Source organism: Erinaceus europaeus, chromosome 14 (genome assembly GCF_950295315.1).
Source record: "Erinaceus europaeus chromosome 14, mEriEur2.1, whole genome shotgun sequence".
NCBI classification, from domain to species: Eukaryota; Metazoa; Chordata; class Mammalia; order Eulipotyphla; family Erinaceidae; genus Erinaceus; species Erinaceus europaeus.
Window position 1 is genome coordinate 11,239,298 of NC_080175.1, and position 16,164 is coordinate 11,255,461.

A 16,164-nucleotide genomic window follows, 5' to 3' on the forward strand; every position below is an offset into this window, starting at 1 on the left:
AAAAACAGACTCTATACATTTGAATCAACAAAGAAGTTTTCCCAAAGGTAACTTGAGGATGGATAATTTGTTTATGTAGGTCATTCTTCATGGAGGATTCCAAATGAGGGTCTTTACAAGAAAAGGAAGACTCAGCCACAGGGGTAAACATCAAATTTTAATATCTAAAATATAAAGGAAACACAGCTTTACTTACTACCCATAAGTGGAAGTAATCCAGTAAAAAAAAATTAAATAGGTCAAGTCTAGCAGTGGGAGTAAAGAAGAAAAACAAGAGAAAACTCTAGAACTTTACCTTCACTACAAACTAGCAATAGTAAGGACTACCCCATTCTCAAAGGGAGACTGGGCCATTCTACTCAGCCACTGGAGGAAGACCAGTCCTGTAATGTGTGCAGCCTAGAATGTTCCCAGCTGCAACTATGGACTGTGAGTTCAAATAGACAGGGCCCAGAGGTCACACAGGCACCTGTGCTAAATATAAATATATATGGGCCCGAGGTCAGATAGATGCAATAAATAGTTAATTGTATATACTATTTGTTCTAATTTGGCAGCCACTGTTGGCCCTAACCCAGCTCTCAAATTGCATTCTCCTCCATAACACCCCTCTTCTGATCATAGCTGGAGGCGATCATGATGAGTTAAAAGAATTATACCCATGTGTCAACAACTGTAGTGTAAACCATTAACTAATAAAAATATAAGCCAAAAAATGTTCAAAAGAGTTCAATAGATTCTACCGAGAGCTTCCAGAAGGAATGCACTCTGACAACACTTTACTTTTGGTTCAGTATGCTTCACATCAGACTTCTGACCTCTAGAACTATGAGACAACAGAAGGGAAGAAGGGTTGTTGTCTGTTTTAAGTGTATGTTGTCTTAAGCCACTAACCTTACGGTAATCTGCCATGGTAGCAAGAGCAAACCAAGGCAAATAACCAGTCAATGTATATAAACTCATTGTTAGTTCAAAACAAATCAAAACCCTTGTTAAACCCTTGCTTAACTTAGTGTGCAAAGTAAAAATAAAGTCACATTTTCATCATAGAACAAAATCTGACTCCATTTGCAACTACCTCAAATACATATAGTACCAGTGAAATATAATAAATCTCTAAGGGTTGGAAAAAACAAACCAAATCTGAATTACCCACATGTATTGCCCAGTGAGCACAGCCATTACAGAATATTGTTCACATTTGGTCAAGTCTCTTTCTTTTTATGCAGAAAATCAGAGTATCCTTTCCTAGGCACGTCTACTAATCTGTGTATAGACATTAATTCTTCAATTCTGGCTGTCTGTCACCAACTATTCTCTCTAAATGCTTCTTTTCGTTCCATTTGAAATATTCTCATGCTATTGAGTATTCTCAAAAGGAAATTGGTTAGACTAAATACAAACTAGAGTTGTTTATATGGGGTAGGTGTCAAATAACAAGAACAAATATTTGATAAAGAAATTAAGGTATCCCCCTAGTGTTCAAAAGTTAATGTTGATTACTATCAAGCACAAGGAGCTGGATTCGAGCCCCCACTCCCCGCCTGCACAGGTAACACTTCAAGAGTGGCGAAGCAGGTCTGCAAGTGTCTGTCTTTCTCTCCTTCTCTCTCTGTCTCCCCATCTTCTCTCTGTTCCTCTCTGTCTTACCTAATAAAAAAAAATAGAAAGAATAAAAAAGAAAAAAATGTCCCCTGGGAACAGTGGTTTCATAGTGCTGACACCAAGTCCCATAATAACCCCGGTGCAATAAAAATAAAAATAAATCAATAAAAGTTAATGTTAATTATGTTATTTAAATAACTTAGGCTATACCTTAGAATATATCTCACCAAGGGTATTGGAGCAATTAGGTTTCAGGTCAGTCAGTGAAAACTACTTAATTCAGGGAGTCGGGCAGTAGCGCCGAGGGTTAAGCACATGTGGCGCAAAGCGCAAGGATCGGCATGAGGATCCCAGTTCAAGGCCCCGGCTCCCCACCTGCAGGGGAGTCGCTTCACAAGCTGTGAAGCAGATCTGCAGGTGTCTATCTTTTTCTCCCCCCTTTGTCTTTTCCTCTTCCCCTCCTCTCTCCATTTCTCTCTGTCCTATCCAACAATGATGACATCAATAAAAATAATAACTACAACAATAAAACAAGGGCAACAAAGGGAATAAATAAATATTTTTAAAAATTTTTAAATACTTAATTATTAAATCTATGAATCATATGCACAAAATCTTCCTTATTCATCAGATACTTGCTATCTGTAAGGCACTTTGATTTGAAATGCAAAGAAAAATTAATGAAAATTCTTGCCTTCCTGGTTTACAATCCAGAGGAGGCTAGTAATCATACCACTCCTGGGTACTACTTTAATGTACAGAAACAGGTGATTGCTTGAAAGGTTGTCGCTGCCCTCAGTGCTGTTTGTAATACACACCTATGCTGAGGTGGGGGTTTCAAGTCAGGTCCTGCACATGACAAAGCAGGCACCATCTCAGGTAAGCTTTCTTGCTAACTCCCACACTCCCCCCAAAAGTGCTGTGGGCACAGAGAGCATGCTAGATTGACCTGGTGGTTCCAGAAACACTTGGTGTAGCTAAGGAACACTTGTGAAAACTGTAGAAGAAACAAATAGTCCTATTCCAATCACTGGCACATTTGATGGGGAAAAGGAAGTAGTGCTGAGTACTGTAGCATAAATTTCTAAATCTGGTTTTTTTCCAGGTTGATGAAATAAAACAGTTCAAAAGCTAAGCCAGAGAAAAACTTCATACCCTAGACTTTGGCTTAAGGCATTAGGAAGTGAATGGGCTGATTCCAGCTGCCAATCACCTAGGGTAAGGGACAAACTTCTGTCTCCACGCTTTGCAACTGAATAAGATAGTCAGCTACCACCAACAGAGATGAAGTTATACTTCTGCTTACCCAAAAAACCATTAGAAATAGTATATAAAAGCCAGGTGAGGGAGTCGGGTGGTAGCGCAGCGCATTAAGTGCATGTGGTGCAAAGCGCAAGAACCTGCGGAAGGATCCCGGTTCGAGCCTCCGACTCCCCATCTGCAGGGGCTTGCTTCACAGGCGGTGAAGTAGGTCTGCAGGTGTCTTTCTCTCCCCTTCTTTGTCTTCCCCTCCCCTCTCCATTTCTCTCTATCCTATCCAACAACAACGACAGCAGTAACAACAACAATAACTACAACAATAAAACAACAAGGGCAATAAAAGGGAATAAATACCAAAAAAAATGTTTAAAAAAAAAGCCAGGTGATGCACTTAGTTGAGCACAAATGTTACCAAGCACCAGGACCCAGGTTCAAGCCCCTGCACCCCATCTGCAAAGAGGATGCCTCATGAGTAGTGAAACAGGTCTGCAGGTGTCTGTTTCTCTCCCTCTCTATTTTCCAATCTTCTCTCAGTTTCTGTCTGTCCTATCAGAAATTAGAAAAATAAATAAATAGATAAGATGAAAGGTATACAAACAGTAAACTCTTCCTTAACAGTGCACACAGTAGGCTTCCTCTTTCTGCCTCCCTCACTAGATGAATGTTACTTGTCTCTTCTAATAAACTCTGTAATTTTGCTGGGTGTTGACTTACTCTCTCCCGTCATCCATGCACCACTGACCAGAATAGTGCAGAATATGTCTCCAGTCTCCAGTCGAGTCGGGAAGTGGCAATTAAACAGCTCTGTAACTGGCCAAGTAGTGGTGTACCTAGTGGAGCACACATATTGAAATGCACAAGACCTGGGTTTAAGCCCCTATCCCCTAACTGCAGGGGGAGAATCTTCATGAGTAGTGAAGTAGTATTGAAGGTGTCTCTCTTTCTCTCTCCCTTTCTACCTTCCCCTCCTCTCTCAATTTCCCTGAGTCATATCAAGTAAAAAAAAAAATTAAATTTAAAAAAATGGAAAACAGTCATCTGGAACAGTTAATTCATCATGTTGGCACCAAGCCTCAGCAACTACCTTGGTGGAAATTTAAAAAAAAAAAAATCTCTTACCTGGTAAACTCCTTTGTGCACCAAAGAAAATATCTGCTGTAACACTTGTAAATCTAGACAAATCAATCATTAGCTAAATTCTGGACTGGATAATACAGCATCTATTAGAGAGCAATGTGTTCAGGTAATCCCAGTTTCAAATCTGCTTTTAAACTGACAAGTTATTATCTTCATAATCTGGAGCTTGTCACCTTGGCTATAAAGCAGCCATAGATAATCCCACCTTTTAGGGTGATGGTGAGGATTACAGATCATTTTATTTTATTTTGTCCTCCAAGATTATCGGCTGGGTCTTGGTGCCTGCATGATGAATCCACTACTCCTAGTGACTATTTTTTTTCCCTTCGTTTTATTATTACTATTTTATTTGAGAGAACAGAAAAAAAAATTGAGAAGGGAAGGGGAGACTGAGTGGGAGAGAGACACATAACGTACTTGCTTCACAACTAGTGAAGCTTCCTCCCTGCAGGTGAGGAGTGGATTCTCATACTGAGTAATTTATGTGCTTAACCCTCGCCCCCAAGATTACAAATGATTTCTGTAAAGCACCAAGCATGACAGACTAGGAATGGAATTCTGGATACATATTAAATAGTTGAAAACTATATAGATAGCTAAAATGTTTACCTACATAAGTGGGGAAAGGAGATTGAAAGAGAGGAAGGCAGAAAGGAAGGAGTGACTAATCTTTCTGTTAATCTTGTGACTACTCTTTCGTAAAGGACTCATTCCTTCCTATTTTATCTGTTCAGTGTAGTGCTAGAGAAAACCAGCAGATGGCACTCATACAATTTTATAAATACATACAGTATTGAATAAAAACAAGACTGCTTAAACTTTGTGTTTCAGAGCAGAAATGCCAAATAAATCATAGTCAGAAGCAAACACATTTCGAGATTTTCTATTACCATGGAGAAATAATGCTTTTAAGCTACTCTAATGCACATTCGTAGCTTGCAAGCAACTTACAATTTTCACTTCCTCTCCCAGCATTTGGTGGAAAGCGTTTATAACCATTACCTGCCAATCAAGAGCTGGATAATAGAATGCTGAAAGTGACTACTGAGAGGCCCACAGATTCTTTCCATGATGGAATACTGGATCATTATTTGCTTCTAGTTTCTTTTCAATGATTTTTTTTGTCATTCTATATAGATAGTATCTGACAATTAATAAACATTACTACTACCACTTTTCACCTAAGTTAATAGACTTGGGGAAAGGGGGGGCGTGTAATACAACCAAGGAGGAAAATCAAGAATAAATGGGTCTAGTTTGCCTAACTAGAAAGTCAGTAATTTATACTTTAACACTCAAATAATAAGTAGCCATAAAATGAAAAAGTTAAGTCACATTTCAACACATTCATTAAAAACATTCTATATGCTGATATAGTTCCAGTCCCTGAAAAAAAAAGTGATGCAAAAGACGATGCCCCTTACAAAATTTATGATTTCTTGGTGATAAAACTGAAAAGCAGACAAGAAAATCTCTCAGAAATTATAAGTCTCAATAAAATGAAGAAAATTAAAATAAGAGTGGCAGTTTGGGGGCATTCTTTAAATGGTGACTGCTTAAAGGAAGATTTCAGAGGTGACTTCTCAGCTTCTACCTGAATGACAGAATCAGACAGGCAAACAGAGATCAAGAGGAGGGGCATCCCAGGCAGAGAGTCGCAGCTTTAGAAAAGATCTTCTAAGGACAGAGCAAGTGTGAGTCTATTTGGAAGGCAGAAAGGTCAGTGACTGAAGAGGAATTACAAGAAGGAGATTGGTATCACATAGTCCTAAAAGGCAGCCAGGAGCCAGGATGGATGGGGGTGATTAAGGCCCAGCTACCCAGTGTCACTGTCAAACTGTTACATTAGCTTTGCATGTAGGGAAATTTGTTTTATTGACTTTTGAGGCTACAGCCAGAACCCAGAGTACAGTTAACTCAAACTAATCTTTTGCCCTTCTCGCAGTGTCAAGTTCTTTGAAGCAGATGTTGAAGTGGGAGATGGCAGGAAAGCCTGGAGCTGCCTTGGAGGGCCACTGGGAAAGGGTCTAGAGATGCCAATTCTTCTTGCCTCTAGGACCAAGGCTCCTCAAACAAACTTCCTCCTAAACAAAACCTATAATTAGCCTCAGCTCTTCTCTACTGTTTCCAGAGAGCAAGACTATCAGAATTTTAGCCTCTTAGGCTGTCCTTTTGTTATACAGACTTGGCTTTAGCATATATTAATAACCGGAATTAAATTCAGCCCCAAAGGGCTGGGGTAACAGCATTAAGGTTATTCAAAGGACTTTCAACCCTGAGGCTCTGATGTCCCAGGTTTAATCCCCAGCACCACCATAAGCCACACCTGAGCAATGTTTTGGTAAAAAGATAAATGTAAATAAGTAAAACTTGGTGCAATTTATCAACCTCTAGTCCTGTCCTTCTTCCACCCCATGGCTATTTCAGACAACCAAGGACAGAGCTTCAGGGACCCAGGTTCAGATCGATGAAAAATAGAGGTTTGGAATGGAACAACAGAAGAGGCATAGAAAAATGGTCCAGGGAGTCGGGTGGTAGTGCAACAGGTTAAGTGCACGTGGCACAAAGCACAACGACCAGCATAAGGATCGGGGTTCCAGCCCCCGGCTCCCCACCTGCAGGGGAGTCACTTCACAGGCAGTGAGGCAGGTCTGTAAGTGTCTATCTTTCTCTCCCCCTCTCTGTCTTCCCCTCCTCTCTCCATTTCTCTCTGTCCTATCCAACGACGATGACATGAATAACAACAATAACTACAATAACAATAAAAAACAAGGGCAACAAAAGGGAAAATAAATAAATAAATAAATAAGAAAAGCAAAGAAAAAATGGTCCAGAGCTAAAATCTTTCAGAAATTTCTTTTTTTATTTTCTTTCTTTCTTTCTATGTTGATCCTCCTGGAAGTTTCCTCTTAGTCCATATCTTAAGCAATGAAGAGCTTATTAGTCCATATCCCTTAGCAATGAAGATGTCATCTCTCCAGGTTATCACCCTAAATATCAATGACCACAGGGCATCACTGAAAAAAAATACATCTACAGAAAGTATAACAAAGTAGAATGAATAGGAATTAATTTCAAGTGATAGCCAGAAGGTAAATTTTCAATAATGATTGATTTGAGTCTAAAAAGTTCCTTTCTCCTCAAGGAGTATTGAAGATTTTCTTGGTTAATTAAAGATTCATATTCACTAATTCTAATTAATCCATGGTGCTGAAAGGGTAATATCAAATTTCTCCTATTTTCTAATATTTACCTGTTGTATATGTTTTTATTGTAAGCTAATTTTCAAAAGAATTATTTTATTTCTTTTTCTGCCTCCAGGGTTATCGCTGGGGCTTAGTGCCAGCACTATGAATCCACTGCTCCTGGAGGACTCTCCTCCCACCCCCACCCCCACCCCGTTTTATTGGATAAAATGGGGAAACTGAGTGAGGAGAGGAAGATGGAGAGAGAGAGAGAGAGATAGATAGACATCTGCAGACCTGTTTCACGGATTGCGAAGCAGGGCCCCCCTGCAGGTGGGGAACCAGGGCTCAAACTGGGATCCTTGCACTTTGTGCAACGTGTGCTTAACCCGGAATGCCACTGCCCGGCTCTCCGAAAAAGAATTATCTTTGTAAGGTTGTTCAACTTGAAGCACAAGCTACTAATTAATAAGCAAAGCCCACTGCCCTGTGGTGTGTCTGTGGAGACCCTATGCCCAGTGACTTCCCAAGAATCAGACTGGCAATCAAACTGCCAGTTCCTCCTGCCAACACTGGACCCTGTACCTGTTCTCCAACTAGAAATTCAATAAGGAGCACAAGAATGGTTTTTTACAAATATAAAACTTGATGTTTTACAAATTTCAATTGCACAAGATTCTTAAAAATAAAACAGTTATAAAGTACTGGAGGAGGGTTGTTGAGAGGTTCTTGTCCCAGGACCCAGGACACGATGTGCAAACAGGACTGTAGTAGGGCATAAACACCTATTACAGGAAAATAAGGAATCACACCTAAGCGACAACTGCCTTATAAACTGTTGTTACTCTAACAAGTTGATTTGATAAGACATTTACTTCATCAATAATTTGGTTAGAATAAGGCTCTTTGATATGGATATCCATATCAAATAATATTGCATCCACTGATCACAACCTAACCAACGCAACGACTGTCACCTCAACATGCTTCACTTCAGACTGTGTCCAGAGACTTCACGTGTGGAATGACAACCCTTCAGCTTCATTACTCGGGTGAGACCTTTCCTTTCATAGTATACTCTAATTTCATCTCAGGTGGTTCACTTTCTAACAAAGTCCCAAAACCTAGATATACACCAGTTTCTGTGAGAGAGAGCTTATGTTCACATGTATCCATAAACTACTGCAAAATATATACCTGAAAGCAGAAGTACACTAGAGTTTGCAGTGAGTATCCCCCTAACACTTCCTCTTCACTATTCCAAGCTTTGGGTCCATGATTGCTCAACAATTTGTTTGGCTTTGTATGTTAACTCTCTTTTCAATCACCAAGTTCCAGATGCCATCAGGATGCTAGCCAGGCTTCCCTGGATTGAAGACCCCACCAATGTGTCCTGGAGCTCAGCTTCCCCAGAGACACACCCTACTAGGGAAAGAGAGAGGCAGACTGGGAGTATGGACCGACCAGTCAACGCCCATGTTCAGCAGGAAGCAATTACAGAAGCCAGACCTTCTACCTTCTACAACCCACAATGACCCTGGGTCCATGCTCCCAGAGGGATAGAGAGTGGGAAAGCTATCAGGGGAGTGGGTGGGATATGGAGATTGGGTGGTGAAAATTGTGTGGAGTTGTACCCCTCCTACCCTATGGTTTTGTTAATTAATCTTTTCTTAAATTAAAAAAAAAATTTTTTAAAAAAGAATAAGGCTCTTTGGAGACAAAATTTGATGCCAAGAAGATTGAGAGACAACCAATGTATTTCTCCTTTGTTTTGTAATCCTTAGGAATGCTGTGTTCCTTGCTGCTGTGTTAACTTTTAAAAGATATTTAATGAGAGTTTTTGTAAGAATTTGAACTACCAACTTGTGAAGATAAATTCCACTTTATTTTTCAGATATAAAAAGAGAGAAAGAGGGAAATATACCACAGTAGGCAGGAAGCTTCCTCTGATGCAATGGGCTGAGGAGAGTCAAACCTGGGTTGCAAATATCAGAAAGCTGGCACACTGTTTAAATGAGCCATTTTGCTGTTTCTAGGGAAGTTTTAGAAGGTTGTGTCATCTGTTTCAGAAGTATGATTTCACCTCTCCCCAAAATAATCGTAGTATACCTCATCCTCTAAATTATTTCTCTCCACTGCAGTCCTTGGCATCAGATTTAATTAATTTATTTTTTTACTATTATTACTACTGTGAGGCATGTACAAAAACGACCTTATCTGTACCCTGGAAGAAGGGCAAAGACACTGAGAATAATGAACAAGGCTAACATTTAAAGAATGGTGGGCAGGCCTAAGCCAGCAAGCACACAGAGGACAGTCCGGGGGGCTTTTATACATCATTTGGTGGAAGAGAGCAGGCTCAGAATCTTGATGCACAGAGGGGTCTGGGGTCCAAGAAGGAGAGTGCGGAAGTTTAAGAAGGGGAGAAGGAACTGAGGACCGTTCTAGTGTGGGCTTTTTTTTGAAGAAAAATAGGACAGCAGGATGTAGCTATAGTTACATCGGCACTGCCTGGGAATGCTAAGAAGTGAGTCCTATGCTCTAGTTATGTAGGCCACATCTCACATTGCCATCATCCACATAATTATTATTATTTTAACAGAGTACTACTCCGCTCTGACTTACGATGGTGCCAGGGAGTGAATTCAGGACCTCAGATCGTTACACCTTCTTCTTCCTTCTTATCCTTCTCCTCTTGCTCCTCCTCCTCTTCCTTCTCCTCCTCCTTTTCTCCTCCTTCTCCTTCTCATTCTCTTATTCTCATTCTCCTCCTCCTTCTTTATTTTAGATAGAGAAGTAGAGGATGAAAGAGATCACAGCACCAAAACTTCATTCAATGTGCTGGTGGTCAGGTTTCAACCTGGGTCGTGCACATGGCAAAGCAGCACAGTATCCAAGTGACACTGCTCACCTCTGTGTCACTCAACTCAACCCAGAGCTTCTGCTCACCTCTGTGTCACTCAACTCAACCCAGAGCTCCTGCTCACCTCTATGTCACTCATACCCAACCCAGAGCTTCTTTGTCCTTAAAAACTGTTCACAATCACACCATTTAATGATGATTTGCAAGTGCAGTATCTTGGCTATTACAAAGGCATATACAGAAATAGTCATTAGTAATTGTATTGGCATCTATTAAATATAGATTAAGGAGATCTTATTTTAACAAGAGTCTATTTATCAGCCGATTAGAATGACAATTTATTTCAAGTATGAAAATGATTTACTTAGTATAATAGAATAGCACAAGCTTTACTGGTTGTAAGGAAAAAAATATATATCGTTGTCTGCTACTCAGTGGGCCTCATTTTGCCTAGCTACTCCTATCAGTCATTGTTAACTGCACATTTCTAATTACTCCTTATTTTCCCAGACATCTGAATTCTGGTGCTGTCGATTTCATAGAGGCCTTTTAAAGATAAAACTGCTGTGTATCAAAAGCAGTTGTTTAAATGAGCTTTTGGTTCTGACAGCTTTGCTCTTGATACTTTACATAGCAGTAGCTAGGAAAGCCTTCTACCGCCGCTCAGAGTTTTCTTTGCTATGCTCTTTTCTTTTCCCCTCTCCAATCAAAGTAAGTCTGTTCTCACAACAAGCATTAAGCTGCAAAGTTTTTCCTCAGGTTTGATAAACGTGACCTTCAGAACAAGGAACAATAATTAAAAAAATGATGTCAATTCTCCTTTGTAGAAAAGGGAGAGCCATTTTACCACATTATTGCTTATCAAAATCGTATCACAGTCAATGCTCCCTCGATACCATTCTTATATCAACTGCTAGATAAGTAAGACAATAAAGCTACCTGGAGTCGGGCAGTAGCACAGCGGGTTAAGCGCAGGTGGTGCTAAGCGCCAGGACCGACATAAGGATCCCGATTCGAGCCCTCAGGAATCCAGTTCGAGCTCCCAGTTCCCCACCTGTATGGAAGTCGCTTCACTAGCAGTGAAGCAAGTCTACAGGTGTGTATCTTTCTCTCCCCCTCTCTGTCTTCCCCTCCTCTCTCCATTTCTCTCTGTCCTATCCAACAACAACAATGACATCAATAACAACAACAATGATAACTATATCAATAAAATAACAAGGGCAACAAAAAGGAATAAATAAATACTTCTTTAAATCTTTTACAAAAAGAAAAGAAAGCTTCGTCATAGGTAAAAGGCCTAACCTGAAGAATTATTTAGAAAGCACAAAGGCAACTAACTATACATTCCTCCCACCAAAATTTTCAAAGATAACTTCATTTCTGCTCTTCCTTTAAAAAATGTTGTTTTAAGATAAAAGAGTCACAGAACATCAAGACTTCAAACTAATGGCACATACAGAAATTTTGTTTTTCAGGATTTTGAGCACATTCTGGGGGGGGGGGGATTCTCTTGACAGAAAATGTTCTGGAAGGCAAATGCAATTGCTTCACCTAAGTTTTTTAGGATGACAAATGTGAGAAGGGGAATCAAAAAAGGGACATACAAGTTGACCCAAAATAGACTGACTTTTTAGAATAAGTGAATTACTCAAATTTTATTCTTTTTTATTTTATTTTACTATACATAAACATTTGAATGACAGAATACCTTACCCTTATACACCAGGGCTAAAATCTCATACTTCTTGCTAATCATACCACTGTTCTGCTAGTTTTTCAAACTGCAAATCAATGAGTTACTCATGATAATGTGGAACAGTTACATATGATCGATTGTTATGAAATAGAAAGGGACTTTGTCCTCAGCATAAGTTTAGAACAGAGCCTGTCCAATGCATGCTGTTCATCCATCTGCAGCTACTCAGCTGAATTACTGGATACCCTACTGCTAAGAGATTCAATAGGTTTTTTGTTTTTTTTCACAACACAATTCCCACACTACAATAAATTACAAATCTCCATGGATCCTTTTTTAAGACATTTCGAGATTCCAACTCATACAATCCAGTGGCTTCTACCTTGTAAATCTCACCATAAGTTTTCAAAAGATCAAGGGGGAAAAAGGGCAAGTAGAATGTTTCTCAGTTTGTTTATTTTACAGGAGAAAACATTACCATAGACAGAATAATGAGCAGTAAAAAAAAAAAAATCTTCCCAATTGTATATATCTTCAAGAATTTTCTCCCCCCCCCCTTCTCCTATATCAACAATTTGGCTAGAGAAAGAAGAATGGCATATCTAGTCCTAGCCATTTGCTACATATAACTTTGTTGCTGGGTTTTTGTTTGTTTTTGTCCTAGTGAAATACTTCCATTAATCAAGAGAGATGAAATATACAGAAAAGTATCTATACATCCTAATATTATCCCTGAGGGAGAATTGAGAACTAGAAAGTTTCTTCTGAAAGAACTTCTGTTACAGTAAAGAACTATAGTAGCATGCCAGAAAGCTCACAGTAGTATCAGTTTTAATTCTGATTACTTTAAACTACAGTTATAACTAAGGGAAACCTAGTGCATTTACTACATGTGTAGGGAAATTGTGAGGATGTGGTTGAGCTTGGCAGGGCTTGACCTGAGGGGCACGTCCATCCTGTCAGTCTCTCTCTTTCTACTGAGAGGTCGAGCAAGGAGAGACACGTCCCCCCAAGATTTGCCCTGTCTTATCAGACTCCCTGCCTCACAAAGCACCCTGCATTCCTGATACTATGGCCTGCTCCTTTATTATCTACATAATCATTATTTTGCCTAAAAAGTTCCCTTCCCTAATTTCCCTGCAGAGTATTATTAATCCTACCAGTTAAACCCCTAGCAACAGTTGCTAAGGAAGTTCCTACCTTTCCCAGCCCCTTTTACCTTTCTCTGCCCCTTTCCTAACCATGTATGGCATTGTCAAGCCATTTCCGTTTCCAACTTGGGGCTTCCGGTTTCTGGCTGGAGGAGTGCACACTTGGCGCACTGCCAACCATTGTGATTTGCGCCACGTGGCTTAACCAGGTGTGCTACCGCCCGATTCTGGGGCACTCGGATGAATAAAGATTTGAACTGCCGCTACAAGCATGGTTCCTGGGTCTTCTCTCTCTCACGTCTCTAGTCTGACATCTGGCACCCAAACAAGGAGCATTTTACATGAGCATTCATGTAAAAACTGCCTCTCTATAGAATTCAAGTCTTACTTCCAGAGTTATCAAAGTTATCAGTCAAGAGATACATTCTTACCCTGATAATTTCAGTTATTTTTGCCACTTGATTCTACAATGAACTACAAATTGTAAAACAAAACTAAAAACAGAGCTAATCTACTGTGGATATTTAATATGGATGACATGGTTTAGTTTTTTTATTCTGTACTTTTAAAGAATTAGTATACTTCTCTCATTCAACAACTTATTCTTTTGACTATGTTAATGTTAGTAGTTCCCATTATTTTGATTGATATCACATAGGTACTGCTTTGTATTACTCTACACTGCAATGCTAAAATAATCATTTACTTGATTGTTTGAAAATTAATTTAACTCTTAAAATATATTTTTTAAAATAATGAAAATACTGAGTGCTTACTTTTTTTTCTCAGATTCAATTCCTAACTTCATTACTTAATATTTAATATAGATATTCTACCTAACAAGCACAAGAACAGAAAATTGTTTCAGTAAGTTTATTCTGCTTACATGCCATTTTATGTCAATGATGTAAATGACAGCTTTCAATCCCATAAATATATTTCAATTATAGAAATAATAATGAATAAAAGCTACTAGTAAGTGAACTCAATCTGCAAATTAGCTACATGGTACACATTTAATAACTAACTCCCAAGGCTTAGAACTTTCAATGTGGGTGGACTAAAATAAAACAGAACTAAAGTCATGACTGATACCAATAACTATTTCTCATTTTATATTTGCAGAGAAATAGATTGTAATTTCACTGGTACCATAAAGGCTTTTTTCTTCTTAGGAAAAAAATAACTTACTACTAAATATTTAAATAAGCAGAATTGGAAATCACTTCTGAAAGTGAAAATTATTTAAACAGATGAAATTTCTATACATCTCAAAATAGAGTTCTGACTATGACACTTTTTGACCAGGGTAATAAAATAATATACACAAAAGAAGACTCCCTGTGAGACAAGACCTAAGGGCTGTCCTTAAAATTAGTAGACACAAGATTTTTTTTCTATCTTTATTTCTCATGGGGGTAGGGGGTAGTTAGTGGGTTATAGTATACTGTGGGAACATGGGTACAATCTCTCATCTCCTCTTGACAGGTGTCTGTAAAACACTCTCACCTCCAACCCAGTCCCTTTACTACCACCAGGACCCCAAAGATCCCTTGCCAGGGACCCCAAAGATCCCTTGCCTCCACTTTCCCCACTTCTCTAGAGCTCTTCATTTTAAACAACTCACATTTAATGTTAAACTAATTCAACTACTATCACACACACACACACACACACACACACACACACACGAAAAAAAATTCTAACATTTCTATTCAGTACCTAGATAGGCTTTGTTCTTCTCTGAAACAACACAGTACTCTTGTTCTTAGTTGCAAAGTTTCAAGACACCAGTGTAAAATGAATCCTGACAGCTGTAAAAAGATTAAGTACTTTCCCATATGGATGACTTGTTTCTTTCTAACCAACCCAGCATTAGGAAGAAAACAAACGGGCAGCAACTGCTGGAGACTGGCTAGGGGTGTCCCAGACTTAAAGCTACAGATACATCTAGAGAAACATAAAGGAAACTGGATTTTGCAGAGAAAAGATACCCCCTGCCCCTGTCCCACCAAAGACTTCCATCAACAGGTAGCTTATGATTTAGAGTGATTAAAATGAAATTAAGAATGTTGGTGGGAATGACACTGACAATATTGGGTCAATGATCTGACCATTTTTTCCAAGGTAAATTTCAACAGAACATGCAGACATCAGAAAGTATAGATCAGCTTATGTCTCAGAGGAATATCAAACACCTAGGAACACATTATCTCCATCTCTTTTCTTTTGCTTTAGAAACAAAACCGCACTATACAAAACCCCTCCAAGTTTCAGCAAGTTGTAAGAGGGGGCAAAAATTTTTTATGTGCCACTAAAACAACTTAAGATAGCAACAACTTTGAAAATTCTGGACTTCACACTTTCCATAAGAATTTGTTATGCAGGTTACATTCATTCCTTCATCAGGAAAATTTGAGTGTAAGATACTCTGATGAGGTCTCAAATAGTCCATCTATTCTTCTTAAGTTATTTGTTTTCCTGAAGAACTTTCTGTGCTAATGTCTGAAAAAAAAAATAAATTATTCGTGAGGAAAATGAAACTCTTAAATTATGTAAAATTTATGTAAATTTTGCACAAGAATTGGTCATTCCTCAATTTTATTTCTTTAAAAGATTACCAAAGTTTGAAGGTAGCTTACTTAAACTCTTTTTTTTTTTTCACTAGAGCACTGCTCAGCTTTGGCTTATGGTAGTTTTGGGGACTGAACATGGGACCTTAGAACCTCAGGCTTGTAAGTTGTTTTCATAACCACTATTCTATCTCCCCTTGTCCATCTTACTTAAATATTTACAAGAAAATGTTCACAAATTGTAAACACTAAACAAAGTATAATGCTATAAATTAAAACTATATTTTAACATACTTCACACTTCAGATATATGTATCTTTCTAGTAGAACACGGCTAATACTATCATACTCTTTTTATAAACAACAAAAGTCAGAGGTTAAAAGCAATTTATAGTGCTCCTATACAATCTAAAAATGAGTTTTCAATAACTGAACCCAAAGTTCCTGAGATCATAAAAGTCTGTAATAATAAAGTTTTAGGATCACAAATAATCAAAGTATAATTTATATCTACCAAAACCAAAAAGCTTTTAAGCATTATGATAGTTAAACTCCTGTAATGCATTAATCCACTAATAACAAGTTTCAGATATGAAAATATCATGAGGTCAGATTTGGAAGTTTTTTAACTTACTTTATTATTGTCTTTTTACATTTTTTTAAATATATCTTGTTTTGTATAGCACTTAACTCT

The 16,164-nt window shown here is 38.5% G+C and overlaps 1 protein-coding gene across 1 annotated transcript in view; it reads right to left on the reverse strand.

Moving 5' to 3' along the window:
- Positions 1 to 14,647: 14,647 nt before the first annotated feature.
- The window catches only part of CCDC172 (coiled-coil domain containing 172), a 66,702-nt gene continuing 65,185 nt past the window's right edge, over positions 14,648 to 16,164 (reverse strand). Inside the window, exon 8 of the mRNA XM_007519964.2 lies at positions 14,648 to 15,402. Coding sequence (XP_007520026.1) covers positions 15,367 to 15,402 — 36 coding nt within the window. The 3' untranslated portion in view covers positions 14,648 to 15,366. The remainder of the gene's footprint in view (positions 15,403 to 16,164) is intronic.